General features: G+C 44.8%; 1 protein-coding gene across 1 annotated transcript in view; it reads left to right on the top strand.

Annotated features, from left to right (window-relative positions):
* The window catches only part of LOC132883294 (histone-lysine N-methyltransferase PRDM9-like), a 74,828-nt gene extending 59,442 nt beyond the window's left edge, over window positions 1-15,386 (top strand). The window contains exons 17-19 of the mRNA XM_060916730.1: window positions 5,259-5,326; window positions 5,496-5,674; window positions 9,997-15,386. Of these exons, the coding sequence (XP_060772713.1) occupies window positions 5,259-5,326; window positions 5,496-5,674; window positions 9,997-11,825 (2,076 nt within the window). The 3' untranslated portion in view covers window positions 11,826-15,386. The remainder of the gene's footprint in view (window positions 1-5,258; window positions 5,327-5,495; window positions 5,675-9,996) is intronic.
* The last annotated feature ends 2,472 nt before the right edge of the window (window positions 15,387-17,858 follow it).

The raw sequence follows: 17,858 nt of genomic DNA, 5'->3' as shown, positions 1-17,858 counted from the left end.
AATCGCACACTTCTTTGGGTTGGCTGTGAGCCCCTAAAGACCTAAGGACAGCCCTTAGATGTTCAAGGTGCCTCGGCCAGTCATTACTATAGATGATATCTAGATATGCGGCCGCATAAGTGGCGTGGGGGTGGAGGACTCTCTCCATCAGCCGCTGAAACGTAGCGGGTGCCCCAAACAGCCCAAACGGAAGGGTGACACATTGGTGTAAACCAAACGGTGTGGAAAAGGCTGTTTTTTCTCGGGATAGGGGAGTCAAGGGGATCTGCCAATATCCCTTCGTCAAATCCAGTGTCGAGTAAAAGCGAGCAGTGTCGAGTCGATCGAGCAACGCATCAATACGAGGCATTGGGTACACATCGAATTTAGACACCGCGTTGACTTTTCTGTAGTCCACACAGAATCGGACTGACCCGTCGGCCTTGGGTACCAAGACCACCGGGCTGCTCCAGTCACTGTGGGACTCCTCGACGATGCCCATTTCGAGCATGGTCTCGAGTTCTTCCCAAACCACCTTTTTTTTGTGTGTTAGGGTAGTCTGTAAGGGCGGCTACGCACTACTACCCCCGGAGGCGTCTCTATGTGGTGCTGTATGAGGTTAGTGCGACCGGGCAGGGGCGAGAACACATCCGTAAACTCGGTCTGCAACTGGGTGACCTCCGTGAGCTGGGTCGGGGAGAGGTGGTCTCCACAGGGGACCGGAGGGGTACGTGATGTCAATGCCCCTTTTTGAACCTCCGGCCCCAGCTCCGCCTTCTCCGGAACCACCGACACCAATGCCACGGGGACCTCCTCCTTCCAGAGTTTAAGCAGATTGAGGTGGTAAATTTGTAGCACCCCACCCCTGTCCGTTCGCCTTACCTCGTAGTCGACGTCCCCGACTCGCCGTGTGACCTCAAAGGGTCCTTGCCACTTGGCGATCAATTTGGAGCTCGAAGTGGGCAACAGTACGAGTACTTTATCTCTCTGGGTGAACTCCCTAAGGCACGTACCCTTGTTGTACAGGTGGGCTTGCCATTCCTGGGCCTGCCGCAAATTCTCCTGGGTTAGGTGGGTGAGTGTGTGGAGTTTTGCGTGCAGGTCCATAACGTATTGAATTTCGTTCTTGCTTTGTGAAGGTCCCTCCTCCCAATTTTCCCGCAGCACGTCTAGGATGCCGCGTGGCTTACGCCCATGTAATAATTCGAATGGGGAGAACCCCGTGGAGGCTTGGGGAACCTCTCGCACTGAGAGCAACAAGGGCTCGAGCCACTTATCCCAATTACGTGTGTCCTCACTTACGAATTTTTTAATGATATTTTTGAGGGTGCGATTGAACCGTTCCACTAAACCGTCTGTTTGTGGGTGATACACACTGGTGCGGATCGGCTTAATCCCCAATAACCCATACAGTTCGCGCAGTGTCCGTGACACAAATGTAGTGCCTTGATCATTCAGATCAGTCAGATCTCTTTCGGGATTCCGACTCGGGAGATGACGCGGAAGAGTGCCTCTGCAATACTGCGTGCTGAGATATTACGCAGAGGCACTGCTTCTGGGTATCGCGTTGCATAGTCCACCAGAACTAATATAAAGCGGTACCCCCGTGCTGACCGATCTAATGGCCCGACGAGATCCATCCCAATTCTTTCAAACGGGGTCTCGATCAATGGAAGAGGGCGCAAAGGTGCTTTTGGAATGGCCGCTGGATTTACTAACTGGCATTCGCGGCACGCTGTACACCACCTACGAACATCGCCGCGAATCCCCGGCCAATAGAATTGGGCCATTATTTGGGCTAGTGTCTTATCCTGCCCTAAGTGTCCAGCCATGGGATTAAAGTGAGCCGCCTGGAATACCAATTCCCGGCGGCTCTTCGGAATCAAAAGCTGCGTGACTTGCTCTTTAGTTTGAGTGTCCTGTGTCACTCGGTATAACCTATCCTTGAAATCGCGAAGTAGGGGAAGGACGGGGTGGTGTTCGGCTGGAGCGTTTGACCATCGATTACTCTCACTTGATCAAACGCATATCACAGAGTCTCGTCCCGCGATTGCTCTAATGGGAAATCTGCGAGGGATTCCCCAATAGTGAGAGGAGGGGCCGGCGGCTCCTCACTCTGACGTGGAGATGACGCAGACGGCTATGTGACGGCTGCTCCCGCCAAAGCGACACTGGGACCTCCCCCCGTTACATGGCAGGACCCACTCTTGACTGAGTGCGTCATTAAATCCCGGCCAATCAGTCCCCAAAATCAAAGAGTGGTTAAGGTGAGGATTAACCGCTGCCTTCACTATAACTTTTTCCCCTCTGAAAAAAATGTGGACCGACACCAAAGGGTAGCTGTGAACGTCCCCGTGCACACACAACACCTTCGCCCCCTGTGCTCCCCCCAATGCCTCGTTTTGCACCAGGCTTTGGTGAATTGAGGTCTGATTACAGCCAGAATCCACCAATGCCTGATATGTATCCCCTTGGATACTCACCGGTATGCGATATGCTCCGGCCCAATCGAGGGCGGCCTCTGGCGTGTCGGGGATCCGAGCCACCGCGCCCACTTCCATCGCCGTGCACTGCTGTTGAAAGTGGCCCGGCTCCCCGCAGCGCCAGCAAACCAGCCCAGGCTTTCCCTCTTCACCGGTGTTCTGGGGCTCACTCACCTGAGGGGGGGGGGAGAGACAGAGAAGGGAGAAACAGGGGGGCACCGCGGGTGCGGCGGGCCGGTGCCGGCCCCCGCCTCCGCGGTGGGGGAATGGGGCAAGGACGGGACACAAGAGGAGGGGGAGAGAGAGAAGGGAAGATGCCGTCTGCTGTCCTGCCGCCGGGACAGCTGCCAAATGGTCCTCTGCCAGCTCGACTGCCTGATCCAGCGACGCCGGGCGGTGGCACTGGACCCACTCCGCCGTTCCTGCTGGCAAGCGATCGATGAACTGTTCCAGCACCACCTGGTTGATGATTCCCTCGGCATCACGGTTGTCGGCCCTCAACCACCGCCAGCAGGCGTCCCGGAGCTGCTGGCCAAACGCGAACGGCCGGCTGACTTCCTCCAAGCGCAACGCGCTGCTGTTCTGAGGTGCGCCCCATGCGCTGGAGGACGGCCCGGCGGAGGTCCGCATAGGCCAGCCGGCGGTTGGTGGGGAGCTGTAGCGCGGCCAGCTGCGCCTCTCCCGTTAGTAGGGGGGAGGAGGCGCGCCGCTCCATCGGCCACCCCGAGGCTTCTGCGACTTGCTCCAAGAGCGTGATGAACGCCCCGGGGTTGTCCTGCGGGCCCATCTTGGTGACGGTGAGGGGAGACAGGCCCACAGTAGGAGCGCTGGTGGACCCCGCCGACGCGAGGAGGTGCCGGAACGCCTCTCGGTCTTCTTGTTGGGCCAGCACCAGGGCCTCGAAGCGTCGCTCTTGTTCCTTCCGGAGGATGACGAGCGCCTGGTGCTGGCTTTGCTGGGCCGTGGCGAGGGCATGGACCAGGTCGGTGAACGGGGAGGACTCCATGGGGCTGATCGGCTGGCGCTCCACTCTCCCAGGTTTCGGCACCACTGTAACGGTTTCAACTAGGGGTGCAGGACAGAGATCAGCATCTGGTTTCGGGGTCAGCTCCTCTGCTCTCGGTCTACCTCCCTGAATAGGGCGCGGTCACTGGGAAAAGACACACAAACACAGGTCAATTGCCGTCAGGTGTAGTGATTCTGCCACTTACCTTCCCTGACTCCGCCCTCCTGTCACAGACCGGCGCTTGACCACGCCCCCGCTGCCACACTTGGATTACACATTTTTCAGTTTTACTCAAATTAGGGTGGTGTAAAAATTAGTACACCCACAACAAAAACTATGACTACATCTAGTACTTTCTGTGGCTTCCATGATTTTTAATGACAACACCAAGTCTTCTAGGCATGGAATGAACAAGTTGGCGACATTTTGCAACATCAGTCTTTTTCCATTCTTCAACAATGACCTCTTTTAGTGACCGGATGCTGGATGGAGCGCGATGCTCAACTTGTCTCTTCAGAACTTCCCATAGGTGCTCGATTGAGTTCAGATCAGGAGACATACTTGGCCACTGAATCACGTTCACCCTGTTCTTCTTCAGAAATCCAACAGTGGCCTTAGATGTGTGTTTAGGATCGTTGTCATGTTGGAAAAGTGCACGATGACTAAGGGCACAGAGTGATGGTAGCATCTTCTCTTTCAGTATCGAGCAATACATCTGTGAATTCATGATGCCATCAATGAAATGCAGCTCCCCGACACCAGCAGCATTCATGCAGCCCCACATAAGGACACTGCCACCCCCATGCTTCACAGTAGGTATGGTGTTCTTTGGATGCAACTCAGCATTCTTTCTCCTCCAAACACGACAATTTGAGTTTTTACCAAAAGTTCTATTTTGGTTTCATCTGACGATATGACATTCTCCCAGTCCTCTTCTGGATCATCCAAATGCTCTCTGGCAAACTTCAGATGGGCCTGGACATGTACTGGCTTAAGCAGGGGGACACGTCTGGCACTGCAGGATTTGAGTCCCTGGTGGCGTAGTGTGTTACTGATGGTAGCCTTTGTTACTTTAGTCCCAGCTCTCTGCAGGTCATTCACTAGGTCCCCCCATGTGGTTCTGGGATTTTTGCTCACCGTTCTTGTGATTATTTTGACCCCACGGGGTGAGATCTTGCGTGGAGCCCCAGATTGAGGGAGATGATCAGTGGTCTTGCATGTCTTCCATTTTCTAATAATTGCTCCCACAGTTGATTTCTTCACACCAAGCTGTTTACCTATTGCAGATTCAGTCTTCCCAGCCTGGTGCAGGTCTACAATTTTGTTTCTGGTGTCCTTTGACAGCTCTTTGGTCTTGGCCATAGTGGAGTTTGGAGTGTGACTGTTTGAGGTTGTGGACAGGTGTCTTTTATACTGATAACGAGTTCAAACAGGTGCCATTAATACAGGTAACGAGTGGAGGACAGAGGAGCCTCTTAAAGAAGTTACAGGTCTGTGAGAGCCAGAAATCTTGCTTGTTTGTAGGTGACCAAATACTTATTTTACTGAGGAATTTACCAATTAATTCATTAAAAATCCTACAATGTGATTTCCTGGATTCTTTCCCCCATTCTGTCTCTCATAGTTGAAGTGTACCTATGATGAAAATTACAGGCCTCTCTCATCTTTTTAAGTGGGAGAACTTGCACAATTGGTGGCTGACTAAATACTTTTTTGCCCCACTGTATTGATTTCATGTAATAAAAAAAAAAAAGTAAATGTGATTATTATTTTTTTTTTTTTTTTTACAGGTATACAGGAGCATGCAGTGTGAAGAATACATCAATGCCAAAAGAGAGATGCATGTGAATTGGATGAGGTGAGCAGTACACCAGCTGTTGGGTCATTTTAGTGATTTGATTTTACAGCTCCTCATTTGTTGGAAGAACTTTATCTTCATGTCATTGATATCTCCACCATGCTTTCTCCAAGTCTGTAACTCTGATCTGATTTTTACCTTTTTCTGAAACGTTGCCTCACTCTTTTAGGTATGTGAATTGTGCCCGTAATGAAGAAGAACAAAATCTTGTGGCATTTGAGTATCAAGGGGGAATTCTGTATCGTTGCTGTCGATCCATTAACCCAGGACAGGAGCTCTTGGTGTGGTATGAAGAGGAGTACACCAGAGAACTCAGTCCTGCACCTACAGGAACAACCAGACAGCAAGGTGTTACTTTTGTCTAAGAGGTTATAGAGGTTATTTTCTGCATCATTTCGTGACGTTTCTGAGCCTACCAGTGTTTCTGGGATGAAAGCTGTTGTACAGTGCAGTCTGCAATAACTAGAGCATTCCTCAGAGAACCCATTTTGGCCTGTTCCACCAACCAGGTAGGTCTTCTCGATCATATGACCGTGACCAACCAGAGAGGGTGAAGTCTATCAGCTTCCTTTGAGACACGTGAAGTCCGCCCACTGCATATCTTGCTATTGCGAAACTGACTACAGTGGTGCTTGAAAGTTTGTGAACCCTTTAGAATTTTCTATATTTCTGCATAAATATGACCTAAAACATCATCAGATTTTCACCCAAGTCCTAAAAGTAGATAAAGAGAACCCAGTTAAACAAATGAGACAAAAATATTATACTTGGTCATTTATTTATTGAGGAAAATGATCCAATATTACATACCTGTAAGTGGCAAAAATATGTGAACCTTTGCTTTCAGTATCTGGTGTGACCCCCCCCTTGTGCAGCAATAACTGCAACTAAACGTTTCCGGTAACTGTTGATCAGTCCTGCACACCGGCTTGGAGGAATTTTAGCCCATTCCTCCATACAGAACAGCTTCAACTCTGGGAAGTTGCTGGGTTTCCTCACATGAACTGCTCGCTTCAGGTCCTTCCACAACATTTTGATTGGATTAAGGTCAGGACTTTGACTTGCCCATTCCAAAACATTAACTTTTTTCTTTAACCATTCTTTGGTAGAACAACTTGTGTGCTTAGGGTCGTTGTCTTGCTGCATGACCCACCTTCTATTGAGTTTCAGTTCATGGACAGATGTCCTGACATTTTCCTTTAGAATTCACTGGTATAATTCAGAATTCATTGTTCCATCAATGATGGCGAGCTGTCCTGGGCCAGATGCATCAAAACAGGCCCAAACCATGATACTACCACCATGTTTCACAGATGGGATAAGGTTCTTATGCTGGAATGCAGTGTTTTCCTTTCTCCAAACATAACGCTTCTCATTTAAACCAAAAAGTTCTATTTTGGTCTCATCCATCCACAAAACCTTTTTCCAATAGCTTTCTGGCTTGTCCACATGATCTTTAGCAAACTGCAGACGAGCAGCAATGTTCTTTTTGGAGAGCAGTGGCTTTCTCCTTGCAGCCCTACCATGCACACCATTGTTGTTCTGTGTTCTCCTGATGGTGGACTCATGAACAGTAACATTAGCCGATGTGAGAGAGGCCTTCAGTTGCTTAGAAGTTACTCTGGGGTCCTTTGTGACTTCGCCGACTATTACATGCCTTGCTCTTGGAGTGATCTCTGTTGGTTGACCACTCCTGGGGAGGGTAACAACGGTCTTGAATTTCCTCTACTTTTACACAATCTGTCTGACTGTGGATTGGTGGTGTCCAAACTCTTTAGAGACGGTTTTGTAACCTTTTCCAGCCTGATGAGCATCAACAACGCTTTTTCTGAGGTCCTCAGAAATCTCCTTTGTTCATGCCATGATACACTTCCACAAACGTGTTGTGAAGGTCAGACTTTAATATATCCCTGTTTTTTAAATAAAACAGGGTGCCCACTCACACCTGATTGTCATCCCATTGATTGAAAACACCTGACTCTCTAATTTCACCTTCAAATTAACTGCTAATCCTAGAGGTGCACATACTTTTTTGCCACTCACAGATATGTAATATTGGATCGCTTTCCTCAATAAATAAATGACCAAGTATAATATTGTTGTCTCACTTGTTTAAGTAGGTTTTCTTTATCTACTTTTAGGACTTGTGTGAAAATCTGATGTTTTCGGTCATATTTATGCAGAAATATAGAAAATTCTAAAGGATTCACCAACTTTCAAGCACCACTGTATATAGTAAACCACAAGATATTGTTGTTTTATTCATCATGCCCAGTTTAACCAGAAGTAGCATAAAATGCATGCCCTGTGGATCCCGAGTGGCACAGCAGAAAAGTGTTGTCTCCGTCATCTTCCCCATCATCCAGATAATGCCACTTTCAAATCCTGATGACGCCACAATCATCTGTGGTTGGAAGCTCGAGAGCAAAATTGTCTGGGCTGTCTGGGAGGGAGAGATGGCATGCTCTCTCTTCTTTGCCCTGTCAGTTACACTGGCCAGTCATGGGTGTGTGAGAGCACATTTAATAGGAAGTAAGTGGATTGGGCTTTCGTCCAAGTGTGCTTTGCAGCCCCCGACATTGTATGAGTAAAACGTGGTCAACTGGTGTTTCTTGTCTTGGAGGAAGAACATGATAGCCCTCCCTGGTTGGTATCTGTTATGTGATACTGGAGAGGAGTCTGATGGGTGGGAATTGGCCATGGCTAAATTGGGGAGAAATCGGGGGGGGGGAATGCCCTGTCACAGCAAACACATAATATAGGATAATGTCAGACCTCCCCATATTACAGAAACACTGGTGGGGGGCGTCATTATAATACCTTCAGTGCAATATAACAAGCTGGCTCGAAAGAAGTGAGTTGAACACACACATGCAGTGTGTCTGAACCAAGCGAAGTTGTTAATTGGATAATGCAGATGTCACTCAAACCCATCAACCATTATAAAAATCAATTGCAACACATTTGCTTTATTTCAGGAGCATATGTGATGGTTATGTTATCAAGCAATAACAATTTTAGTATTTTTATGGAATTCAATAATTCCACAAGAGTCATACCATGGAGAACTTATCTTTTTAATTATGTTAAATTTTAGCTCCTTAAAGTGTATATCACGGGTAAATTCATGAGCAAGATCAATGTAATTCTCCTATTTTATATTAAACTTTGGTTAAATATCTATAACATTCTGCATTCTCTGAAATTGTTTTGCCTTGCGCAATACCAGAAAAATTCAGTTGAAATCAAGCCATTTGAGGTGAATTGGTCCGCCTCTGGAAAAACTTGGCATTTGAATTTCCCGGCAAACACTGATTTACGTGATGTCGCGTGCGGAACGCCTCCCTCTGAATCCTACGTCAGCGCTGGTTTGTTTATGAGAAAATGACCTGGTGGTTTTCTGCAAATTTCTTCGTTATCGTGTAATTATTAAAATGGTTAACAGATGTATCGTAGGAGGGTGTAGCAACACCAGTCTTGATGGGATTAGTACTCATCGTTTCCCAAAAGCCCGGACAATGAGAGAGAAATGGGAGCGCTTGGTCTACACAGGCTGTGCACTGAAACCGTGCAGGCTCTCGCAGCCTGCTGGCGCTTCCGCAGGTGACGTCACGAATCTGGCTCCAGACTCCCTTGGGATTTTTCCAGACGCATTTTGTTATTTTATTTTTTTCTGCTGTCGACAGATGGTCTTGTGCAAAATTACCCTTCTGGATGAGTGTGTAAAGGGACATACTTTTCATATATTAAAAAAATAAATAAATAAATTGGTCCATGATATGCACTTTAAACTCTTGCAGCTGAAGAACTTCAACATGTTAAGGAACAAATAGTGTCTGATGAATTAACGAACAATTAAACACATGGAGGTTTGGTTGCTTTATTACTACAAATCACACCGTGGCGTTCTTCAAATACTGCAGTAAGGAAATTCCTACTGCTGCAGACCTACTTGAATGCCATCTGAACCGATGCAGTGTGTCCCTTTTTTTTTTTTTTTATACGCCTACATTTAAATTAAATGACTATTGTTATGTGTCTTAATTTATGGATGTTGGCTTGCTTTCATCAATTACATTAATATGAATCAACTGGGCTTCACAAAATCCCACAAAACTTAATTTCATGAAATTTGTGTGTAATTGAAATTAATAAGTGCTTTAAACTTGACAACCTAATCCATATAAAAAATCCAGATAGAAAATACATATTTGCTTGTGTAAATGCTACTAGAAACTATTTGCAAATAAATTTATCCATATCCAGTTTGATAAATAAGGCCCATTTTTGGATCTTTCAGAACCTTGAATGTGAGGGCTGAGTTTCCTTCTCAATCCTGGATGAGATGTAAATAAGGCTAGGCTTGCCATTACCTCGACTTGACATGATGTCCAACAAGAACCAACAACTCCCCTTTGGTCGCTCAGACCCATGGGGCTATGGCCAATGCTGTGCATAGCTGCTGTTCCAGGACCTTATTGAATCTCCCAGCATTCCAAGCTAGAGGCTGCTATGTCTTAGTCTGCAACCTTTTGTTTTTGTCTCAGTCTTACTTCATGTAGAATCTTAAGTTTCAGTAAAAGCACTCCTTACATTGGGTTAGTGTTATATTTTATAATCTTGTTGCATTTCATGTTCAATTTGTTATTTTTGTCCTTTCATTTCTCCAGAAGTAAAGAACGCTCTGCTGCAAGTCTTTTCATGCTCCACATGCCCTCGTTCCGATGCATCTCCAATTTACCTCGACAAGCACATCCAGAGATGCCACTATGAAGAGTACGTGAGACTGCGAGAATCAGGAGAGATTAAATATAAGCTTCAGATCCCCTCCAAATGCTCCAGTCGTCAACCAACATCAACTGATGATATCCATTCTGATACTTCCCATAATGATATACAGAAGGAAATTCACCACTGCTCAGATTGTGGAAAGAGTTTTAGTTATCAGAATGCACTCAAGACACACCAGTGCAGTCACACAGGAGGAGATCCACATCACTGCTCACAGCGTGGTAGCAATTTTACTTACCAGAGTGCTCTCAAAACACAACAGCGCGTTCACACAGGAGAGAAGCCGTATCACTGCTCACAGTGTGGGAAGAGTTTTACTCGTCAGAGTAATCTCCAACGACACCAGCACATTCACACAGGAGAGAAGCCGCATCACTGCTCACAGTGTGGGAAGAGTTTTACTGAAAAGAGTAATCTCCGACAACACCAGCGCATTCACACAGGAGAGAAGCCATATCACTGCTCACAGTGTGGGAAGAGTTTTACTGAACAGAGTAATCTCCGACAACACCAGCACATTCACACAGGAGAGAAGCCGTATCACTGCTCACAGTGTGGGAAGAGTTTTACTTATCTGCGGACTCTCCAACGACACCAACGCATTCACACAGGAGAGAAGCCATATCACTGCTCACAGTGTGGGAAGAGTTTTACTTGGCAGAGTGATCTCCAACGACACCAGCACATTCACACAGGAGAGAAGCCGTATCACTGCTCACAGTGTGGGAAGAGTTTTACTAAACAGTGTACTCTCCGACAACACCAGCACATTCACACAGGAGAGAAGCCGTATCACTGCTCACAGTGTGGGAAGAGTTTTACTTGGCAGAGTGATCTCCAACGACACCAGCACATTCACACAGGAGAGAAGCCGTTTCACTGCTCACAGTGTGGGAAGAGTTTTACTAAACAGTGTACTCTCCGACAACACCAGCACATTCACACAGGAGAGAAGCCGTATCACTGCTCACAGTGTGGGAAGAGTTTTACTTGGCAGAGTGATCTCCAACGACACCAGCACATTCACACAGGAGAGAAGCTGTATCACTGCTCACAGTGTGGGAAGAGTTTTACTTGGCAGAGTGCTCTCCAACGACACCAGCGCCTTCACACAGGAGAGAAGCCGTATCACTGCTCACAGTGTGGGAAGAGTTTTACTTGGCAGAGTGCTCTCCGACAACACCAGCACATTCACACAGGAGAGAAGCCGTATCACTGCTCACAGTGTGGGAAGAGTTTTACTTGGCAGAGTGCTCTCCAACGACACCAGCACATTCACACAGGAGAGAAGCCGTATCACTGCTCACAGTGTGGGAAGAGTTTTACTTGGCAGAGTGCTCTCCGACAACACCAGCACATTCACACAGGAGAGAAGCCGTATCACTGCTCACAGTGTGGGAAGAGTTTTACTCAACAGAGTGATCTCCGACTACACCAGCGCATTCACACAGGAGAGAAGCCGCATCACTGCTCACAGTGTGGGAAGAGTTTTACTCAGCAGAGTAATCTCCAAACACACCAGCGCATTCACACAGGAGAGAAGCCGTTTTACTGCTCACAGTGTGGGAAGAGTTTTACTCAGCAGAGTACTCTCCAACGACACCAACGCATTCACACAGGAGAGAAGCCGTATCACTGCTCACAGTGTGGGAAGAGTTTTACTCGTCAGAGTCATCTCCAACAACACCAGCACATTCACACAGGATAGAAGCCGTATCACTGCTCACAGTGTGGGAAGATGTTTGCTTGTTTAGTTCCATTCAAGACCTTCAAGTGCACTAACTCAGAGACACTGCATGATTTAAAGTTGTCAAATTAAATATGGTTATTACAGTTTTGACTGAAAATGACCTGTACTTTGAACTTTATTGTTCATGTTACACTGGTCAACAATTTTTCAGAAGTTGTCTGCTTCAGAGATGAAGTTGGCTATTATGAAATTTGGTGTGTTGAATTAGAAGTGACGGTTAATCAGCTGATTGGCTATGGCTTCCAAGATATTTAAGATTTAAAATTTTATACTTGCGTACATTGTGTAGATCGTAATGTTTTAAATATGAATTGTAAAACTAGGTCTCGTGTTTATGGTCGGTTTACATATTTCACCTGTTCTCTTTATGTAACACTAGAAAATCAGCCAAAAGTTTATATAAATAAAATGTATTATGAACAAAATTGCAAAAACCAATTATGTGTAAGTACTGAATAGGTTTAGTCCTTATTCTGTGTGTATGCAGTGGGTTTTTATTTATTTATTGGCAGCTTGTCTCTTGTGTTCATGAAACGGAGCATCTCTTGTCAAGCAAAGACTTGATCTCGAGTGCATAGCACTGTATGAATTTTTTTTTTTTTGAGCTGATATAAGACCAGTTTGTTCAGCAGAGTGATGTCAGTTGACTTATGAATGCATCATCAATGACTTCTAGGAATAACCTAATGTCATGTATGATGCAATACCGGCTTCAGATTGCATCATTCATTGTTTTGCCAAAAAAGTAAGTACTATCCAAACCCACTCATAGATTTATTCATAGAGCCAATCTTGAAAACGAGCCAATGAACAATTTTAAGTTTCTTTTTCGTTCTCAGCGATCCAGAACTAGTAAAGTTTGACTATATTTCAGAAGCATTTTGGCTGTAGACCAGTGTTCTATGACTGTTTTAAAATATGTAACCTTATAGTGATGTTTAAAATGAGACTGTTAATGTTTTCTTTTGCTCTTTAGTCATTAATTGCCACCATACAAATAATGATTTAACTGTAACACTTATCGGTGTAGTACTGCAGCCTGAGACTAATTGTTCATGTAATTATTACTGATCAGGATTTTAATGTTTAATGGAAATGTCGATCAAACCAAATGAGTACGGAGCACTTAAATGAAGCTCATCTAAAGCCTCGGTCACAACCGGCCGTACATGCTCCTACGGCCGGTCTACGTGCAAAAGACGCAAAGAAACGCACGGAGGGCACGCGTGTGACGTTGTTTGGGTTCACCCAGAAAGAGACCCCGAGATTCCTTCGTGAGTCCCCTCGGATCCGGGACGAGAATGATCAGGTCGAGAGAAACAGACAAGGAACCAGAGGTTTCACATGCCGGTTTATTCGCACAGTCACTTCGTCAAAGATGAAAGATTACAAACACCTTTTATAACAAATCATAATCTCTCCAAACGGCTATTGTGTCTGTCAAATGTGTGTGTGTTTGTATGTGACCTCAGAGAGGGGTGTGTGTGTCTCTATGGGAGGGTGAGTGAGTGACATCATCTTGATATCTGTGTCTATGTGCAAGGTCAGCAAATCACATCTTAATTCCATATGTATGTGTGTGAATGAAACCTTCAATCATAAGCAAAATAATATTTCAGCAATTCAGCAATTTCATTTACGCACGTCAAAGCGCGTGATGTTTTTACGACAATGTTTTAAACAAAGACTATGTTTGGTCTAACAAAGAAGTGTTCTTCTCCACTGGACGAAGGTCAGGCTACAGGAACAGTTTAAAATCGCTGCCATAGTATATGCAATAGTCCAAAATAATAAAGGATCTTAAAAAGCTCTAAAATATACTATAAGTAATATATACTATAATATATACTATAATACTATAACTGTACTATAAAAATATGAGTCTTAACTCTTTGTTCAGCAATAAGGCTACCATTACATCCAACATTAAAGTGTGTGTGTGGGTCGATCTGACACTAAAACAGACCTTGGTGGGTCCTTCAGACACTTCTCTGTTCAAAATACACATTTCATAAACAAAATGTTCCCAAACAATGTCCAGCCGAGACAGAAGGTCATTTTTAATTGAACCTTAAGTTAACTCTTAATTTTGTCACCATTTTAATAATAATACTTATACGAATAATAAGAATAATACTTATATAAACCTAACAGACGTGCTGATTTTCGAGCCGCAGACTGGCCGTAGAGGTTCTTTGTCATGTCAAACAAACTCTACGGGCGCTTACGTTTTTTTCAGGTTGCAAGACAAACTTACGGCCTCGTGTGTCTTCCATACGGCCGACGTGCGTCTTTCGTACGATTTGCTGGTGTCAGGTTTGGGCAAAATGTCAGTTTTTTTTCGTACGTCGCACTTGCGGACTCCGTATGTGTGTCGTGCATACGTACATACATACGTAATTAGTGTGGCCAACGCACGTTCAGATATTTCGTATGTCATCCATGCGTGTCAAGTAAGTCGGCCGTGCATTGGCCGTACGGCGAGAGGGCGGCAATCGCACGAAAACTCGGGTCAGCCTCTAGCTGTGTGGGGATCTTATTTTTATTTTTGCTGTGATGGGTTGCTGTGATTTTGGTGTGTTCACATAATTGGTTGATTGCTGTGATTTCACTGTGCTGCTAATTGACTGCTACCCACACTGATCTTGTATTTGCGGCTCTCTAATTGCTTAGATGGATCAGCTGTTTGGACAATTATTACCTGACCTACTGAAGCACTTGAAAGACGAAGGGGTGGGGTATAAAAAGGGGACCTTTTCAGTATTAAGGAGGAGTTCAACAGGGCGTGAAATCGTTAAGAGGTGCCCGTGGACGGTGTGAGGCCGGTAACAGCCCCCGCCCCGCCGGGGACGCAGACTTCTCGGAGTTGGGTTGTTTGGGAATGCAGCCCAAAGAGGGGATCGGACGCCGCAGCAGATGCGTAGTTACCAGTGGAAGATCAGCAGGCAGATTGAAGGAAGGAACAAACGGACGAACGAAGGAAGGAATGAATGAACGAACGAATGAATATACAAAGTTTTTCTCTGCCTGCGCTGTGCTGTTTCCCTGATTTGCTGCCTTCTTTTGAGGTGCGTCGGCTGCGGACTTAGGATATCGTGACCTAGCCAATGGGAATATGGAGTCAACTGTACTTAATTCAACGCTCGCTAACGACAGGGTAAAGGGACGTAAGACTTCTCCTTCCCTGCTGTTTTTGCCTTGTTGTGTACATCGGCATTGTTTGATGCTTTCTCTTTTATTGCCCGAGGTGTGCGCTGACTCCGGGCGAGCCATAGACGTTTTTGGGAATCCCCCGCTGCTACCTGGACGCTGGAGCTGTGATGTCACGCGCAGGGCTTCCCCGCGCATTAGGCTTCCCCACGATTTCAGCGCTTCTGGGACTGGGATTCCTCTTTGCACGGACTGCGCACTGCTGAGACGGGACAATTTTCTTTTTCTTTTCTTTCTTTGTAGCTTGGTGCTATTTTTAAAGGATAATTTAGTTATCTATTTACTAAATAAAGCATACATTTTTTTTAAGCTTTTGTTTTTGTGATCCTTCTGTGTCCTGGGCATTTGCTGTTAATTAAAGGGTTAAAAAGTGCCTTATGGCCGACATATGAAGCTGCAGGGGTGCCTACGGCCATTTGTACACGTAGGCTTTGATTGAGAGAAAACCCAATTTCATTTCATTGCATCGCTTCAATTCAATATGCCAAAGGGAAGAGGATAGAAAAGGTGTTGGAGACGGAGGAGAGAGAGAGGGAGGAGAGAGAAACGGCAGCAGAGAGGGAGGAGAGAGAGAGGACAAGGAGCAGTGAGGAGGAGGATGAAGACCACGACAGTGGCCAGCAGGCCAGGAGTTTGAGATGAAGTCTTTGCCATTTTCACAGTGAGAAACCAAAGTATGCCGGGAAAAAAGTTGTTTCTGAATTTGTGGAATTTCTCAAACCTGGTTGTATCTTTAGACAACAAATTAATTGTTGGAGACATTGTTTTGATCACCTGGAAGACTCTGAGAACAGCATCCCTGTCCATTCTAGATTCAGTAGGGGTGAATCAGAATGTCATAGGACCTAACCCTATTTTTATTCAGGTTTTTGTATGATTCCTAGTGGTCACACTCTCGATCTAGCACTTGCATTTGTATTAAATATAGAAAATATAGTCATACTTCCACAGTCTGATGCTCCCTCAGACCATGACCTCATCTTTTTTGAAATGTCTTAACAATAATATATGCACCCTGCACACCATCACATCAAAAGTACATTCACAGCAACTACTGCATAGTTTTATCAGTAGTTTCCCAGAGTTATCAACTATGATTGGATCCCCATTAGACCTCACAGAACTTGATCAGACAACTGAATGCTTTGAGTCAACATTCTGCTTTACTTTAGATAATGTAGCTCCACTTAAAAGAAAATAATTCAGGAGAAAAAAAACCCTAGCACCTTGGTATAACAATCACACGTGCACCTTAAAACATACAAAATACGTGTAAAATTAGAAAATGGTGTCAAACAAAATTGATAGTATTCCAATTAGCATGGAATGAGAGCCACTGGAACTCCAGAGACAAGCTTCTAATGCTGCTTGTTCAATGTTTCTCTCCACCATAATAGAAGATAAAAATAATCTTAAATTTTTATGGAATACTTTTGCAAAATTAACTAGGAATAAGACCACCACAGAAACATGCAAACCTTCAATATGTAGTAGCGATGGCTTAATGAATTTTTTTTCAATGGCAAAATTGAAAATATCAGGCAAAAATATCAAACTATTAATTTGAAACTAGACAATTTGATAAGTACAGGGTTCCCACTCTAAGTCAGATTTAAAATTCCATGACTTTTCCATGACTTTCCATGACCATAAAACAGAATTTCCATGACCACTTCCGTGAAAGGAAATGACGTTAAAAAAGTTTTTTAAAAAAAAGGGCAAAAACTGAACATTATTTTCACCCCTTGAGCTGTTCTTTGTCTGTATGAAGTTATACACAAACACACACATGCAAAACTTAAGTGTAAATGTCAGAAATGACCACCCTTTTCGGCTGAAAGCCCTGTAAGTATAAGGTAAAGAAAAACAAAACAATTTAATATTATTTACAATCATTTATTCTGCAAAAAACTCATACACAATGTCAACACTGCACCCATCAAATGCACAATGTAAATGTAATGTCAACATCACAGCATGGCAACAAACATTGAACATGAGAAATGATAACCTATTTACAAGTTTTCCCTTTGGTGTAATTTAAATGTTTGCAAGAAGTTTTTGCTTTTCAACGAGTGCCTCGTTTAGTTTTTTCATTTCTTCATATTTTGTTTTAGCGGACTGCCTAAGGCTATTTGATTTGGCAATGTAAGTAAGATCGCCAAGATCATCTGCTTTTTGTGCAAAGTCATCCGCAGATTTCTGCAAAGATGCAGCATCTTTCTCTAGTCGTGCTTTCTTTCGTTTCAGTTCATCAATCCCATCAAAAACAGCCTTCCTTTTTGCGTGCAGTATTTCTTTTTCTTTGTCTTTTTTCTGTTCCTCAAGATGGTGTAGACATCGTTGCCTCGCTAGGGATACCGATTTAAGTAAGGCCTTTGTGACCACAAAATTGTCGATCCCCCCCACCGACCTCAAATGGTCACAGACCAGTCTCTGTGCACTGTAGCTGCCTTCCTTCATATTTTCAACTTCTATTTGTCTATTAATCGAAAAACCCCTTTCGACTGACGCATTGCCGTGTGACAGCGATAACAGAGGTGCTACCACACTCCAGAGTTTGTCATAATTTTTGTCCCCTGCCATAGTTGTGTACAAAAGGGTATCTACCCTGCCTGTGGCAGGATTGAAATCAGCAAAATCTGAATTTCTTGACACAACATCACGCACGAACACCCTGTATTGTTTTACCACATCAGTTATTTTCATCCAATCTTTTTATGTCAGTCATGACTTTCAGAATTCTTTACAATTTTGTGATGCAGGCTTCCCCATTCTCTA

This window comes from Neoarius graeffei, chromosome 1, assembly GCF_027579695.1.
Source record: "Neoarius graeffei isolate fNeoGra1 chromosome 1, fNeoGra1.pri, whole genome shotgun sequence".
Lineage (NCBI taxonomy): Eukaryota > Metazoa > Chordata > Actinopteri > Siluriformes > Ariidae > Neoarius > Neoarius graeffei.
The sequence above is the reverse complement of the archived record's forward strand: the minus strand, read 5'-3'. Positions and strand labels throughout refer to the sequence as shown.